Source organism: Ailuropoda melanoleuca, chromosome 6 (assembly GCF_002007445.2).
Source record: "Ailuropoda melanoleuca isolate Jingjing chromosome 6, ASM200744v2, whole genome shotgun sequence".
In the NCBI taxonomy this organism is placed as follows: domain Eukaryota; kingdom Metazoa; phylum Chordata; class Mammalia; order Carnivora; family Ursidae; genus Ailuropoda; species Ailuropoda melanoleuca.
In genome coordinates, this window is record NC_048223.1 from 14,433,216 (window position 1) to 14,451,245 (window position 18,030).

The window sequence follows — 18,030 nt, forward strand, 5'->3', positions numbered from 1 at the left end:
CTGGGTGGCTCAGTCTGTTAAGCGTCTGCCTTTGGCTCAAGTCATGATCCCGTGGTCCTGGGATCAAGTCCTGCATTGGGCTCCCTGCTCAGCGGAGAGCCTGCTTCTCCCTCCGCCTGCTGCTCCCTCTGCTTGGTGCACACGCGCGCACACTCTCTCTCTGACAAATAAATAAAATCTTTGAGAAAAAAACCCAATATTTTGTAAAATACTGGTATTTCACAAATATTAAGGGTATCAAGTGAGATTATGTCTGAAAATGCCTTGGGAAGACAGCAGACTAGAAAGATACAGTATGTTATTCATACTCTTTCTGTGCTCCCTAGCTATTCCACACCTCCTCTTGGGAAGAAGGGCCAAGGTGGGTAGGTAATGACTAATTAAGGAGGTAATTTACCTGGTTACTTCTTGAGAGTCTAGTTTAATTTGCTTATTTTTTTATTAAAGGTTTACTGCAGTAATACATTTTTATCTTAGAGTAAGCATTTGTAAGAGAATTAGTAAATACATCAACTTTTCATCAGCGAGTATTGTACATAGAACTCTAACAGCAGTTGTATTAGAAACTTCCTTCTTAGCTTGCTCGCTAGTTGTGTATATGACCATTTACTTCTATTTAAATATAATTTTCAGCGTTCAAGAATTCTTTGTTCGCAAATCCAATGCAAAGAAAGGCATGTTTGCCAGTACACATCTTATATTGAAAGAACCAGGTGGTTCTAAATATGAAGCTGCCAAGAAGTGGAATTTACCAGCAGTCACCATATCGTGGCTGTTGGAGACTGCTAGAATGGGAAAGAGAGCAAATGAAAGCCATTTTCTGATTGAAAAGTCAACTAAAGAAGGTTAATACTTTTATTTTGTTCTTTTATATGTATTTTTACAATTTGATGGTTTCTGGAATACAAATGTGTCAAAGCTTATCTTTAGAAAAGGTCATTGATTTCTACTTTTCACATTGAGTGTCGTGCACATCTGCTGAGCATTCCTTATTAGGTGGCAATATAAATGTGTTCATAGCACAGGTATTTAATTTGTATCTGCTCTCTACTGCAGGCACTGTCCAAAAGCTGGAAGATAGAAAACAGTCTAGAAGCATACTGGGGTCTCAGTGTTTGAAGTCTTAAAATGTGGGCTAGGATCTGGTTTACTGTTCCTTCTGTGGCTCACACTGACGCACCATTTCATTTGTGTGCTCTCTCTTCCTCTCATCTTTGGACTGCTGTGTCTTTTGTCCAGCCCACCTCATACTTGCCTCTTTGTCCTTATCTTTCAGTTCTCAGCTTGGATGTCACTTTCCCTGGGAAGCTTTCCTTGACCTACCAAGTATGGCCTTTGTCTTGCCAAAACTCCCTTCATATTATCCCCTTTAAACCTTTGATCCCAGTGTTCTAGTTCTAGTTTGTTTTCACATCTCCCTACTCAGTTACAAGCTCTGAAAGGGCAAAGAATATGCATGTCTTGTGCATTATATATTTCCGTTGTCTAGCATTGGACCTGGCATGGCATAGCCATCTAATAAGTGTTTTTGTTAAATGTTGAAAAAAAGGCTGGTGGGAGGACACAGTACCCCCTCTTCTAAGATGATGGCATCCCTAGGCAAACTTCAGGGACAAGTTAGTAGCTTGGGGACAGCTCTCAGAGCCATTATTGCTTACCCAAAGGAAATTTTATAACTGAGGCAAAGTGACATTTAGATCATATTAAAATTTCACTAAGAACTTTGTAAAAACTTCACTGTGGTTGTTAACTCAGAGTACATGTAATTGGGTTTTGTGTTTTGTTTTGTTTTGTTTTTTGTTTTTTTTTAACTCTGCCGTTGACTAAGATGACACATATAATATTTGGCAAATCATGAGGTTTATTATAAATATTTCAAATTAGGGGCACCTGGGTGGCTTAGTCAGTTAAGTGTCTGCCTTTGGCTCAGGTCATGATCCCAGGGTCCTAGAATCAAGCTCCTCATTGGGCTTCCTGCTCAGCAGAAAGCCTGCTTCTCCCTCTCCCTCTGCTGCTCCTCCTGCTTGTATGCTCTATCAAATAATGAAATCTTTAAAAAAAAAATATTTCAGGTTACAATAAGATGAAACAGGAAATCTAATTTCATTAATTGTTTCAGTTGATGTGCTTTGTCTAACTCAACATATATTTTAATACATCATTTGGTTTCTTGGAAAGTAGGTCTATAACTTTGTGCTTTAAAGTATATTTGAGAATTCACATGAAAACTAACAAGATATAAAAATATCACTTTGTGTATGCTTCTGGAGATAAAAGATGACCTCAGTGGCTCACATTTGTGTCTTTTCATTTTAAATTTAGAGCAAAGTTTGGAAACTGAAATAACCAACAGGGTGAATCTAAATCCAGATACTCCGGAGCATCCTGTTGCACACCTGGAAACTCACAGGAAAACAGCCATTACACCTTTAGATATGAACCGCTTCCAGAGTAAAGCTTTCCATGCTGTGATCTCACAACACACCAGACAAGTTTCTGTTTCCCCACCAGTGGGACAGCCACTTCAGAAGGAGCCCTCCTTACATCTGGATACACCATCAAAATTTCTGTCCAAGGACAAACTCTTCAAGCCTTCCTTTGATGTGAAGGTAAGGTTTATAGAAAACGGTCCTGGAGTTAATTAACAATTCGTAGTACATTAAAGTTAAAGCTCCAGATTTTGCATCACCTCTATAAAGTTTGTGGTAGTAAGTTTTTCAGAGATACTGGCAGGTAGATTCATATTATCGAGTCCCACCATATATTTAGGGTTGAGATAACAGCTGGAGGTAAAATGGTGTGAAATCAGGACTGGATTCAAGTCCTAGATCTGTCGCGAACAGTATGACTCTAGACAGATCATTTAACATATCCAGGCATAAGCTTTTTCTTTTGTACAAAGAGGATATCACTTGCTCTGAAAACTCACGGATTTATCTTAAAGATCAAATGAAATGGTGTGATGAAATAATTTTATAAACTATGATATAAACCCATTGCTACTTATGTTTTGATTCTAGCAGTACACTCAGTGCTTGCTCTCCAAGAATGTGTCTGTTATCACCTTATTTTGAAGTCATTTCCCTTGAAAAGTTAAGTTAAGTCTGCATCTTTGTTTGATCTCCTGAGCACTGGAGGATGGCTCCCTTTCTGAGAAATTCATTCATAAATCAAGAGCTTATTTGACAATAAATGGTTTCCTCTTATCCCCAAAAATGATTTTCTTCACTATTTGTACTTGTCATCTATTGGAGTTTTGCTGATAGGGTATTAAGAAGCAACATTCTGGGGTGCCTGCGTGGCTCAGTTGGTTAAGTGTCTGATTCTTGATCTCAGGGTCAGGAGTTCGAGCCCACTTAAAAAAAAAAAAAAAGCAACATTCTAATAATTTTTACTGATGTGTTTAGGAGTCAGTTTATAAAATTTACAGATTGTTCACTTTCAGAAAATAAATATAAAATGATACTTTGGCTAGTTTTCACCAAGCAAAACCTTTGCTCGATAAAGTAACATTTTGTACTACAATTAACACTGCTCATTATGCCTTAAGAAATAGAGAAAAACCACTGGTTTGAGAACTGAGATCTAGAATCAGGCTTCTGCTTGGCTTCTTGCTGCTTAAGGCAGGTCAACCTCTTTGGGCTCCATTATCCCCATCTATAGAATCATGGAGTGTATCTAGATGATCTCTAAGGTCTCGTAGCTCACAGACTCTTTGAATAGTAAATGAAATGATACTAAGAGGCAAGAAAACAGCAGAAATATTCCCAGTCATTGACACCATTCTTCTTTAGATACCTTGCAGAAAGGTGATGGTTCTAAAATAGTCTCAGTGAAGGCACAAAACACATTTAAAAGTTTTATCATTTAGAGTCATAGTTTACTTAGCTGTGTTTTTCTTCCTTTTGGGGGGGGTCGGTTTGGGGGGCTTTTTCTTTCTTTTTTTTTCTTTTTGGTAATACATAAAATGGTACCTCATCTTACATTCCAGTGGTTCTTCAAATTGATGTAATATGGTATATTGAACTTTTTACTCTGAAGACAGAAGGGCCCATGAAATAATCTCAAAATTGAACACATGTTAGACCTCATATTTAAATAATCTCCTATTTAATTTTTAATTGACATACATCAAAAAAGTACAACAAATGTGCTGCTAAATGAAATGTTAGAATTAACAGGTGGAAAATCACTGTACATGTTCAGAAAGAGATCATTGCCAGTGCCATAGAGCCTTCTTAATGCCTCTCCTTCATCGTTTCCTCCTTCCTCCCAGATCACTCCTGACTTCTAACACTAGCTTTGTTACGCTTGTTTTTTTTTACTTTTAGATATGAAATTATAATATATATTCTTCTGAGTCTTTTTTTGTTCAGCCTTTGTTTGAAAACTGTGTGCATGTTCCTGTAACTTTAGTTAATTGGTTTCATTGCTGCAGAATATTCCATTAAATGGGTATGCCACAATTCACATATCCTTGTTGATGAGCATTTAGATGGCTACTAGATTTTTGCTCTTACCAATCACGTAGACATTCTTGTGCATGTCTCTTGGAATATGTGTGCATGCATTTCTTTTTGGTATATGCCCAAAAGTGAAATTGCTGGGTCATATTGTGGTTGTACCAGTTTATACTCCTACTAGTAATGTGTTGAGCACCCAGTGTCCCCCATCCTTGCCAACAAGGAATTTTAAGTTGGTTTTGTTTGTTGTTGTTGTTTTACTTTTCACTTGGAAATAATTCTGACTTACAAAAAGCTGCAAAATAAAAATACTAGAAGGAATACTCAAATACCCTTTATTCAGAAATAGAGTTTTCGGGGCGCCTGGGTGGCTCAGTCGTTAAGCGTCTGCCTTCAGCTCAGGGCGTGATCCTGGGATTCTGGGATCGAGCCCCGCATCAGGCTCCTCTGCTGGGAGCCTGCTTCTTCCTCTCCCACTCCCCCTGCTTGTGTTCCCTCTCTCGCTGGCTGTCTCTCTCTCTCTCTCAAATAAATAAATAAAATCTTAAAAAAAAAAAAAGTTTTCAAAACTTTCCAGATGGACTTTGTTTTGTTTTTAATTTCTTGTTTTATTACATTGTGATCAAACTGTCGTTTGTAATATTTCTACTTCATAGTACTTACTGATCTTTATGCCCTGATATATGATCACTTTTTGAGAACATTTCTTGATTTTTGAGAACATTTTATGAGAAGATATATTCTCCAACATGGATAGTCTTTGCTACACACACACACACAGACGATCTGACTTACTGATTATGTTGTTTAGATCTTTTATATCCTTTCCCATTTTTTGTTCATTTAACTCATCTCATACTAAGAGTTATTTTCAAGTATCCTAATATGTTGTGTTTCTGTTCCTTGCATCTCATGTGGTTTTGTTTTAGATGGGTGATGGCTGTTTAATTAGTGCATAGATATTCATAACTATTAATGTGACTTGGAATGTGTTCTTTTTCTCATTTAATACTTTTTGGCTTGAAGTCTACTTTGGTATCAGGATTTCAATCCGTACTATCTTTTGATTTTCATTTGCCTTATAATCCTGTGCATTCCTTCATTTTAGCCTTTGGGGATTGCTGTATTTTACAGGTAGAATTGAGCATAGAATTGAGTTTTGCTTTCTGAGCCATTTTAAAAATCTTTTTCTTTCAACCAGGTGACTTAAGCCCATTCACATTTAATGTGATTTATATTTGGTCTCAGTTCTGTCATATATTGTGTTTATGTTATGTATGTGTGTGTGTTACATGTTTCTTCAGGTATTGTGTCCTCTGCTTTTGTTTTTCCTTTTCTTATTTAGGAAAGGGTTTGTTAGTTTTATTCTTACAGTGCCCTTAAACCCCCTTCTTACTTAACCTTTCGTCAGTTGTAAAGTATATGTTTTGACCCCTACTTATTGCTTCTGTTGCAGTCAGTGATCTTATTGTTTCTCCATTTTCTCTCTTCCACTGTTCTTAATTAAATTTATCTACTTTCTCAGAAAATAAATTATTTATATATATTTTTTAACCCATGGACCTCATTGTTGTTCAGTCTTAACTCTACAATCAAATATATGAAATGCTCACTGTCAGTCCTTTGCGAAGTTTCCCTGTCACGTGTTGGTAGGGTGATCCTCTAGAAACTCGGGAAGGACACACGTGTACAATATTTCTTGAGTTCTGCACATTCAAAACCTTTACCAAAGCCTTGATTGTTCAACAGATTGTTTGGATGTACTGTTCTTGGTTTGCATTTTTTTTTCCTTGAGTTTCCTGAAAATGCTACTCCACTGCCGCCTTTCTTTGTATATATTGTTGTCGAAAATTCTGATGCCAGTCTAACTATGTTGTTTTGTAAGTTATTTCATCTTTTTTGCCTGAAGGCCATGTGGAGTTTTATCTTTAAAGTGTAATAATTTTACAAGGGTATGTCTAGGTAATGATTGTTCTCCATCAGTTTTCCGTAGTACATGGCAGCTGTTTAAATGTTTGGAATTTGAATTCTCCAAATTTTTGGTCTGAGAGTTTAGAAGACTGGAGCTGATAGTCAGCTGAGTTGAATGGAACAGGTTGGGATCAGGGCCTCAGATCAAGAATTTGTATTTTTGACACATAAAATTTGAGATGTCTGTTAGATATCCAAGTACTGTTGTCAAATAGGCAGTTACCTACATAGCTTGAAGTTTGGGTAATGATCTGGGCTAGAGAAAAATTTGGAGATTCGAGTTCGTGGGTAATATTTAAAGCCATATGAGAATAGATGCCAAGAGAGCAGGAGAGAAAAATGTCCAAGGAACACTCTGAGGGGTTCACATTTAGAGGAGGAACCAGCATGGGAGACAGAAGGAACCACCATTGAGGGAAGAGAAAGCCTAGAGATTGTCTTAGAGGCCACATAAGAAAATATTTGAGGAAGAATAATTAACTGTGTCAGATGCTGCTGAAAGTCAAGAAAGGTGAGAACAGAAAATTGACCACTGGATTTAGCATTATGGAGGTCACTGGTGATCTTAACAGAAAGGGTTTTCATGACATGGTGGAAGTGGAAGCCAGTATAGATTCATATGGGAATGAGAGAAGTTTATAGACATTGAATAGAAACAGTGCATTTGAGGAATCTTACCTGTAAGGATGAACCAAGAAATGGGGTGGTTGCTGTAGAGCACAGTAGAGTCAGAAGGACGTTGTTTTGCTTTCAAGATAGAAAAAATAACTGTAGGGGTCCCTGGGTGGCTCAGTGGGTTAATAAGCATCTGCCATCGGCTCTGGTCATGACCCCAGGGTCCTGGGATCGATCTCCCACATCGGGCTTCCAGCTCAGCAGGGAGTCTGCTTCTTCCTCTCCCCCAGCTCTCTCTCTCTCTCTCCCTCGCTTGCTCTCTCAAATACATAAAATCTTTTTTTAAAAATCTGAAAAGAATAATTGAGGGTAGGCACTAGCCCTATGAGTTATTCAAGCGTTGTGTGAAGTTGCAGTAATTGAAGCAGTGTGTCATCACATGAGTACTCCTATTAATACACAGGATTACACCCCCATAGATAGGAGAATGTGTTATATGATAAAGGTGGCATTCAAATCAAGCAACTGTGGGCAACCATCTGAGAAAACAGTTGCAATGAAAACTCACGCCTTACATCAGAATACATTTCAGAGGATTAGATATTTAAATACAAGAAAAGAAGGCATAAAAATTATAGAACAGGTCATGAAAGAGTTAGTTTTTCAATAATCCCAGCATTAGGAAGGCCTTTCTAACTATAATATGTTATAGTTATATACCTCAAAGGAAAAAAAAGATTCATATGAATCTGATAGCATTAAAAAATTCTCCACATTCAACTGCAGATTTTATAAATACACAATAAAAGTATTTAAAAATTCTCCATGGCAAAAATTTGACAACAGATTGGGAACAAATGTGTGTATATCTCAATGGATATGTATACATATAAACTCATACAAATATATTCAGGCAAGTGAGTTAAAAAAAAAGACAAAGCGGGGGCGGCACCTGGATGGCTCAGTCCATTAAGCGTCTGACTCTGGATTTCAGCTCAGTCATGAGCTCAGGGTGGTAGGATCAAGCCCCATGTCTGGCTCGTGCTCAGTTCAGAGTCAGTTTGAGATTCTCCCTCTCCCGAGCCTGCATGCTCAGTCTCTCTCTAAACAAATAAAATCTTTTTTTTTTTAAAAAAAGGTCCAACCAATGGGGAAAATGGACAGAAGTTAGAAGAGTTAGCCGTCACAAAAAAATTGAATAGAAATATTATACATGCATAAAGATGTTTAATCTCATTTAGTATAACAGGGTGGAAAATTAAAAGCATACAGTTAAATTTTTAACCTATCAGATGGGCAAAAAAGAAAAATCCGATTACCCACTGTGCTGTCAAACATGTTGGGAAACACTTTAATGCTTTGCTCACAAGAATGTCAACTTTGTTACATAAATTTTGCTTAAATGTTTCCCTTTACTCTTACATGTAAAAATGGTGTGTGTTTGTTGGATCATACTGGCAAAAGGTTGTTAATCTAAATACTCCTCAGTTGAGCAGTGGTAAATACAGTCAGCTGTGCGCGTGGAATACTATACGGATGGAAAAGAGAATGAGCAGCAGTGGCGTGAATAACAGTGGCCCCTTCTCATGAGGGAGCTGTGGGTGGCTTGGGAACAGGAATATATTTTGTCCTTTTGAGGATTTTTTGCAATTCTCAGCTCAGTCGACTTATTAACCTTACAGTTCAGATCTTGCCTGTATCCATCCTTGCTTGTTTCCTTCTTTGTTTATTGTTTGTTCATTTTGCTTTTTGGTGTCCTTAATTTTAACTGCACCTCCTACTCTAAGATTCAGCCAAATACGGTGAGCACAGCTGAGCATGTTATTAGTCTCTTCAAACCCATTTGCTGGACAGTATGAAATTTTTTTTCTTTATTATGTTCAGATGCAGATAATATTTCATTCTTTTGTTTGGAGGAAAACTGGAGGAGACTAAAACTGTAATCCAGTTAATTTTGAGGTTTATCTCTCTTCTCTCTTCACCTCTCCTTTTTCTCTTTCCCTGTACTGTTTATCTCCCTTTTCCCTTCTGTCCCCTCTTCTTTCCTTCTGTCCTTTTCTCCTCTTCCTCCTACTTTTCTTTCTCCCCCTTTCTCTCCCCTGACACACATATAGGATGCGCTTGCAGCCTTGGAAACTCCAGGAGGTCCTAGCCAGCAGAAAAGAAAACTGAGTACGCCGCTTTCAGAAGTCATTGTCAGAAACTTGAAACTTGCTTTGGCAAATAGCTCTCGAAATGCTGTTGCTCTGTCTGCCAGCCCTCAGCTGAAGGATGCCCAATCGGAGAAGGTAGAATTAGATCTCTTACTAAAAGCAAGTCGTAGATAAAATATTTCAAACAATAATAGTTGATCTGTTTCTTTTCTTTTCCATGGACAGGAAGAAGCCCCAAAGCCACTTCACAAGGTAGTGGTATGTGTGAGTAAGAAACTCAGTAAGAAGCAGGGTGAACTGAATGGAATTGCAGCCTCTCTAGGAGCAGATTACAGGTAGTTGACTTGGGTTCCATGAATTATGAGTACAGTCTAGAAGGATCCTTGCCTAATACATTTAATAAAAGATTCATAGGACATTCACTCATAAGAGATAAGAGGTGTGAGGGTAAACGTATTTGTACCTTAGTGAGTTTCGGAGTAGAGCTCTTCTGTGAGCAGTACTGCAGCCCTCCTGGAATCCAATGGTCATTTGTAGAATGGTTTAATTTCTATTCATTTTCACTATTTTGGAGACATACATTATCAGATCTGCCCTCCACCTGACAGCCAAGCTAGAGATAGGCCTCTAGCATAGGTGGCATGTGTGCCAGGGATTGAGAGAGCGTTACCCGTGCCAGCCAGTCCTGAGTCCATCGTACTCCACTGTCTGCGGTGCTAGCTTTCTTGATCACTTGTATTCAGCCATTTGTAGATAGCATAAATAACGATTGGTTCTATAAGTAACAGACAGTTTGAGAAATAGGTTTGGCTTTATCTTCCCCTTTGGGAAGTGTTATTTTGGTTAGCTTTCTATTTGATAAATAAGATCAGGAGAATAAAAATAAAATGTAAAATGTATCTGAGGTAGTTATAAGCATCTTAATGTGTTTAATGTGTTGTAGAAAAGAAAAGCTTTCTTACTTGTTAGAATATTTGTATTACCTGTTCTGTATATTATTATATAATACCTACTATATGATTACATATTATTATATTCATATTACCTTTTACCAGTTGCTGAACTCTTAGTATGACCCATGCTTTATCTCATTTCATTCTCACAAGAGTCTTGTGAGGGTGTATATATTTGTCAAAATTGAATGCTTTATTCTATATTCTCTTTGCATGTGGACTTGATATAAGACATAAAAGGAACCTATAGAACTTGAATTTTAATAAGACTTAAAATGCCAGTCCTCTCAGTGTGAAAAATACAATCTGTTGCTGAAATTCCTAAATAAGATTTAGCTGATTAAAAGTTTGCTTAAATCTATTCCTTGGGGGGCACCAGGTGGTACAATCAGTTAAACAGCCATCTCTTGGTTTTCGCTGTGATCTCAGTGTCATGAGATTGAGCCCTACATCGGGCTCTGCACTTAGCAAGGAGTCTGCTTAATACTTTGTCTCCCTCTCCCTTTGTCCCTCCATCTCCACCTTGTGCACATGCTTACTCTCTAAATAAATAAATCTTTTTTAAAAAAATCTATTCCCGAGGGGCGCCTGGGTGGCACAGCGGTTAAGCGTCTGCCTTCGGCTCAGGGCGTGATCCCGGCGTTATGGGATCGAGCCCCACATCAGGTNTCTTCTGCTGTGAGCCTGCTTCTTCCTCTCCCACTCCCCCTGCTTGTGTTCCCTCTCTCGCTGGCTGTCTCTGTCTCTGTTGAATAAATAAATAAAATCTTTAAAAAAAAAAAAAAAAATCTATTCCCGAAAGGGATTTCTCAGACTGGTGATACTTGAGAGAAGAACACTTTAATATGTAGAGGTTACAATTTTTATATGTTCATAGAGTAACCTGTTCTCAACTGAAACTGTCCCACTCGTTCCCATCCATAAGCTAGAACCTGAACATCCTGAAGAGATCATCTGACACTGCCTCCCACTTCCTACAGTTAAATGTCTAGGCCAGATCTCCTCAGCAGGTCAAAACATTACCTCTTCTAAAAGGATTTCACAAATACAACAACTCCTTTTTTTTTTTTTTTTAACTGGGTGCCATGCCCAGTGTGGAGCCCAATGCAGGGCTTGAACTCATGACCCTGAGATCAAGGCCTGAGCTGAGATGAAGAGTCGGACACTTACCAACTGAGCCACCGAGGCAGCCCATAACTTAACTACTTCTATAATTTTAAAAAATGAAAGTCATCAGAAGGCACATAATCATAGAATATATGTTTAGTACATAAATGCCTGTGCCTGATGACAATGGAAGGAAACAGAGTATTCATATGTTTACATACATATGTAAAATCACTTAAAATGCTGCAGCCACAAGGCTAAAACAGATACAGAGACTTAAGATACCATGAGCAGCATTTCTGTCGGTAAGAGGACTTTACCAAGAGTTGTTCACAATTTGGCAGAGTTATAAATTAAGCAAAGTTAGTCTTCCATCAGTTGCTTAGTAGTTGAATGTTGGATATATTAGTGTATATTTAAACTGGAAAAAAAAAACCCACTTAGTATAAGTAAAACAGGCCTCAGACTCATCTAATTATAAACAAATTTTTTTTTTAACCTCTGAATTTGTGTCAGGACATTAGAAGATCATGCAAGATAAGGGATAACTATATGTATAACTGTTCCTCAGAATTTCTAGCATTCCTTGACCTTAAACACATTATTGTAACAACCAAAATCACTCCCACAAATTTACAAAATAGCTTGTGAAGTAACAATTTTGCTGAAAGCACTGGTCTAGATCAGAGGGTCAGCCATCTGTTTTTGTGAGGTTTTATTGGAACACAGCCAGGCCTGTTAGTTTACATATTATCTATGGCTGCTTTCATATGAGGCAAGCATTGAGTAATTGTAACTTTTTACAGTTACAACTGTAACAGCTTTTTGCCCTGAAAAACCTAAAATATTTATCATCTGGCCTTGTAAGAACAAAATTTGCTAATTCCTGATATAAATCATTTATGACCATTGACAATCTGTCGTTAGCTCTGAAGATTGAAACACACAGTTTCCATATCATCACAGTGAGACATGAAGCAAGATGAATCGGGCAGAAATGTTCCTCCTATTTTTTTAAATTATCTTCATAATTTATTTAACTTTGTATTGTTTTCCCTAACATCAGAAGTGGAAACAACTATTACACCTAACAACTAAATTAGGCAAGGTGTTCTTTACTGTTATTTCTAAGGAAACACAGACAATAGAGTAGGAAATAGAGATGTTTATAATATAATTTAGAAGCAAATGATGCCTTCTTAATTTGTTTAACCTGGCTATTAAAAAGTTCAAGTATTTCTTATTTAGGAAATGGAAAGTATGTTAAGTGTCCATAATGAGAAACCTCTGTTTATCTTGGTTATTATATTCAGAAATGTAATTTTTACTTTCTCTTTGGTGTTTACTTGATTTTAAGAAGAATAGTATATATTTTACAATTTTTAGATTATTTTCCTAGGTCAGGAAACTATTACATGGGAAAAATTAGGAGATTGTAGGTAATGTAATAGTTAAGAGTATGGGTTTTGAAGTCAAAACTGTCTCTACCACTTACTGAATATCCTTAAATATGTTACTTAACCTTCAGTTTTCTTATCTGTAAAGTGGATATAGTAATATCAGTGTGTTAGGATTGTTGAGAGGAATGGGTGAGATGTGTAAAGTACATAGTTTGTTTTTTTTTTTTAATAATAATATTTTTTTATTATGTTAGTCACCATACAGTACATTCCTGGTTTTTGATGTAGAGTTCCATGATTCATTAGTTGCGTTTAACACCCAGTGCACCATGCAATACGTGCCCTCCTTTCTACCCATCACCAGCCTATCCCATTCCCCCACCCCCTCTTCTGAAGCCCTCAGTTTGTTTGCCAGAGTGCATAAAGCAAATACACAATACGAACTGCCGGTAACTGGAGGACAGATTGGATGCTTTGCCTATTTTATTGATTTGAAAATGCCGTTATTGTTACTATAAAGTGATAGTCATTGTATAAAAAGAAAATTTAAATGACTCAAAAAAGTATAAAACAAGTAGTATTTTTAAAGATGACCCTCCAGATCTCTTTCTGAACTTATATACCTAGAGATACATATGTAAAGTTTGACGCCCCCCCAAGCGGAGCCTGTCATTTAATGTCCATGTTTACTCTAGATTGTGAAAGTTTTGTGAAGGTGAATATATTCTATTCATAGAGAGTAATGATCATCTTAAACTCTGATATTTCTCTTAGTTATTTGTTTTTTAAAATTTGGTTGTTTCAGATGGAGTTTTGATGAAACAGTGACTCATTTCATTTATCAAGGCCGACCAAATGACACTAACCGAGAGTACAAATCTGTAAAAGAAAGGGGAGTACACATCGTTTCAGAGCACTGGCTTTTAGAAGTAAGCAATTCTTTTTTTCCTTCCCTTTCTATTAAATGAGAATGTATACAAACATTGTTTCAAGATGCAAACCAGTTTCCATGTACGTAAACAAGTTTAATAACCTTAGTTAACAGTGTACATTTCATTTCTTTGGCATTAAAAACTTTAGGGATCAGTCCCTAAATACTTAACAAGTCTTTAATGGGTACTCTTTCCAATTTTTCTGATTCATTTCACTAATTAAAAATGATGTGAAAGATAATGTCATAGTAATTGAAGGATTAATTTAGTATGCCAATGCAGTTTAGAACTGTTTCTTTTCTTTCTGGGTATTCCAGGAGTTCATATGAATGATACCTTGGCAAAAGCACAGGAATGAATTAGATCTTATTCTTCAGTGTATATGGCATTAGAGCAATTTTGTCATTTGTGTGATGGTATGTTTCAGTGTCCCTACTTTTCAAAACTTTAATTCTGCAAACTTTTGCCATCTTAGGACATAATGTATTGGTCGTCCTTATTCTACTTAACATAATTTATTCACTAAGATGTTTTTCAGTCCTTTTTTAAAGCATGCCGTTGTATTGCAGTGTGCTCAGGAGTATAAACATCTTCCTGAATCTCTTTATCCACATACTTACAATCCCAAAATGAGCTTGGATATCAGTACAGTGCAAGACGGCAGACTCTCTAATAGTCGACTCCTGTCAGCGGATTCAACAACAAAGGATGATGAGGTAGATAATATGGATAACACATGTACCCTTCCTTAAGCTGAATGTATAATCATAGGTGCTGTGAAACTATGCAGTGACTTGGTTTAAGAAATTGTAACTTTTTCTCCCTGAATAGCCAGATCATTTGCCCGTAGAAGAAAACGATATAGACAATATGACCACCAATAATAAAGAATCAGCAACATCAAATGGAGATGGAAGGAATGACTCTAAAGGAGGTAAAATATTTTGAATTACAAAAAAAAAATTTGTTTATAAATATATATCTTTCATACAGAATGCTTCCTTTGCATGGAAAAACAAAGTTGTTTTCTCTGTCACTATAAAGCATGTATTTGAGGATGGAAGTTCCATGCCAATCATTAAGTAATAATATGCAGAGCTTTCATGATTTATAAGTGTCATTCTTTTGAAATCTGTGGAACTAGGTATTTTACAGAGGTAGTGTGATAGAGCCCTATCTTGTTTTTTTTTTTTTTTTTTAAAGATTTTATTTATTTATTCGACAGAGATAGAGACAGCCAGCGAGAGAGGGAACACAAGCAGGGGGAGCGGGAGAGGAAGAAGCAGGCTCATAGCAGAGGAGCCTGACGTGGGGCTCGATCCCATAACGCCGGGATCACGCCCTGAGCGGAAGGCACACGCTTAACCGCTGTGCCACCCAGGCGCCCCTAGAGCCCTATCTTGTTAAATGTAGGTGGAATCGGTGGTTTTGTAAAAATTTGTTCTTTGGTTCAGTTCTTTTCAATAACTTTCAAAAAGCTTTAGTATGTGTATATTTTAACATATGCACACGGTTTAAAAGTATGGAAGGATGCATGAAGAGTTTCTCCCACCCTTCCAATGTTTTTAGTTTCTTGGGTGTCCTAGGGTTTTATGCATACATAATTATAAATACATATGTTCTCCCCTTCTGCACTTAAAAAAAATGTATAAAGGGTGAACATACTATATGTGCTGTTTTATACTTTGATCTTTATCCTTTTGCTTAATAGTTCAGCTTTTGGAGTGTTTTCATATTGGTACATGAGCTTCTTTGGTCTTTTTCTTTTTCTTTTCTTTTTTTTTCCAGCTATATAATATTCATTGTGTTGACCAAGAAGAAGGCAGTAAAGCAACCAAAAGTGGTTATTTGGGGTTTTCAGGATTGCAGTCCAGATGATATAGTCCACTGAAATTCCTAATTGCAAGCAGGGAGTACAGGCTTATATAGACAAAAACCTCACAAGGTTACATAACTTGCTTTGAAAGAAATATGGTTGGTGCTGTCAGAGTTTATTTTAACATTTTATTTATTAGAGAGGATGCACCAGCCAGGGGAGGGGCAGAGAGAGAGGGAGAAGCAGGCTCCCCACTGAGCAGGGAGCCTGATGTGGGACTTGATCCCAGGACCCTGGGATCATGACCTAAGCCAAAGGCAGATGCTTAACCAACTAAGCCACCCAGGTGCCCCGATGCTGTCAGAGTTTAAACTGACTAATAAAAGGTTATTATTTGGCTAACAGGTAATAACATCTCTCTTTCAATCCAAAATAGAAGGATATCTCATTTGGAATGGATTCTAGGTGATATAGGTATTCCAGAGTTTGCAATTAACAAGTCACAGTTGACGGAAGTTAACAGTTCGTGGTGTTCTGGGAATTGAAACAGGAGACTGTGTGAAGGCCCTACTTCCTCAGTGTCCTTTGACTCTGTTTTGAGTGACTCTTTTAGTGGTGCTTCATTTTGAATCTTCTTTCACAATTTGATGAATGGCCATTTAGCCAGTCCCTTTTATGGGCATCCATGTTATTTCTGATTTCTTGCTATTACAGAGAGTGCTGCAATGAAAAACTTTGTACCTATAGATGTCCTGCATTTAATGGATTAATGTTTTCTATTTTCCTTACTCATCTTACCCTACTGGAGCTTTCCTTATGTCTTGCCTATTTAGTTAAACCCACTCAGGTCATTCTAAAAATGTTTATTTCGTACCTATTTCTGCATTTAATCTACAGGGAAACCAAAGATAAATATATTGTCTGTTTTCAAGGACCACAAGGGAAAATCACATATGTTAATTCCTGTAATGCACCTCAGAGTGTGGTACATAACACAGGAGAGGGTCAGAAGCAGGCAGAGAGCTCTACAAAAGGGATAATCACCAGGTCTTAGCAGTGTGTCTTAATAGAGTGTCTTGATTTTTTTTTTCACACACAGCTGGTCCTGGGAAGGACTTCCTTTATGTTCTGCAGTGTTCCTGGTCTTAGTACATTACTATAGTCTGTAGTAAATATTCAGTAAATGTCAAGTTAATAAGTTTGTGTTCTACTAGATCTAGACGAAACAGTTAATGTGAATGAGATGCGATGAAAAAGAGAAACTTAAAAAGAGAGAGAGACTTAACTGGTGTATTTGTGTTTTCAAGCTCTGACACAAACCTTGGAGATGAGAGAGAACTTTCAAAAGCAGCTGCAGGAGATAATGTCTGCAACGTCGATAGTGAAACCCCAAGGGCAGAGGGCTTGCCTTTCACGAAGTGGTTGTAACAGTGCTTCTTCAACCCCTGATAGCACTCGCTCTGCCCGCAGTGGGAGAAGTAGAGTCCTGGAGGCACTGAGGTACGTATCTGTCACTGGTGGCAGAAAGGAGTGACTCGGTGACTTGAGAGAAGGGTGGTAGGTCATTATTTAGGTTCTTGCTGGCTCAGTTCCATGAGTTAAGCCTAATTTGGCACCTTGGGGGTGGGGGGGCGATCAATAAAGCAGAAGACTAGAATATCAGCACCAGAAAAAGGGTTATACTACTGGGCTTTATTTAGCCCATACTATAGATATAGATATAGATATATCTATATCTATATCTGTCTATATATATATATATATATATATATATATATATATATATTGGTTGTGTGGCCTTTTACTGGCAAGCTTTTCCTTCCTCCCTAGTTTTTTCTCCTTCCCTCCCTTGTTCCCAGCAGTTTTAGAATTCTCACTCTGGGGTGGGAAGCAGACAAAGGTTTGTTCCATACCAAGCAACGGCTTCACATGGTAGTGTGATTAATATTTTATATTACCTCCCCTGAGAAAGAAATGATTTTATGATCCAGTTTGCCTCATGTGGAATGGATTCATTGGGCAATTCTCTCTTTTCTGTCCTGTTAGTATTAAATAATATTAATTCTAAATTAAAGTTATCTCTTATTAGAACTACATGTATTTTGCATTCTCTTTACAAGTTTATCTTCATGGAAAGGTGATTATAGATCTCAGTGTGATATGACTGAAGTTCAGTACTATAACTTCACCTTTTTTCCTGATAGAAGAATCCCCAATTGTATGATGAGTGTTAGGAGACTTGTGTCTTGAATTGATTGATAGAACTGTGCATCTGTCTTAAGCTACCTATATATTTCATGAGGCCAATTCTATATCTGCACACTGACAGTGGCTTTTTGTTTAATGTACTTCAGATCATGTGTTGTCACGACACAGACCCTAAATCTTGTGCCAGGTCAGAGTAGATAAATAAACTCAGAATAAAAGGCTATCTCCTTTGGGATTACCATCAGCTTTGGTAAATTATATTTGCTAAGATTCCACTTACATGTATATACATAGAAGGAAAATAGTTGGAATTATATTTACTCTCTAGTGGAATTTTTATAATTTTGACATAAAACACACTTCACTCTAGTTCAGTATATGGCTGGTCTATCTTAGACTCTGAGAGGTTTGG

The 18,030-nt window shown here is 37.2% G+C and overlaps 1 protein-coding gene across 9 annotated transcripts in view; it reads left to right on the forward strand.

Annotated features, from left to right (window-relative positions):
- The window catches only part of TOPBP1 (DNA topoisomerase II binding protein 1), a 67,123-nt gene that overhangs the window by 31,854 nt on the left and 17,239 nt on the right, over window positions 1–18,030 (forward strand). For 8 of the 9 annotated variants that reach the window (XR_004626001.1, XM_034661982.1, XM_034661981.1 and 5 more), the window contains 8 exons: window positions 634–845; window positions 2,323–2,609; window positions 9,164–9,337; window positions 9,428–9,537; window positions 13,468–13,591; window positions 14,164–14,310; window positions 14,426–14,528; window positions 16,718–16,910. Coding sequence is in view for 8 of the 9 variants with exons in the window: in XM_034661982.1 (XP_034517873.1) it covers window positions 634–845; window positions 2,323–2,609; window positions 9,164–9,337; window positions 9,428–9,537; window positions 13,468–13,591; window positions 14,164–14,310; window positions 14,426–14,528; window positions 16,718–16,910 (1,350 nt within the window). In the remaining variant the exon portion in view is untranslated. The remainder of the gene's footprint in view (window positions 1–633; window positions 846–2,322; window positions 2,610–9,163; window positions 9,338–9,427; window positions 9,538–13,467; window positions 13,592–14,163; window positions 14,311–14,425; window positions 14,529–16,717; window positions 16,911–18,030) is intronic. The other variant, XM_034661984.1, reaches the window with a different exon arrangement.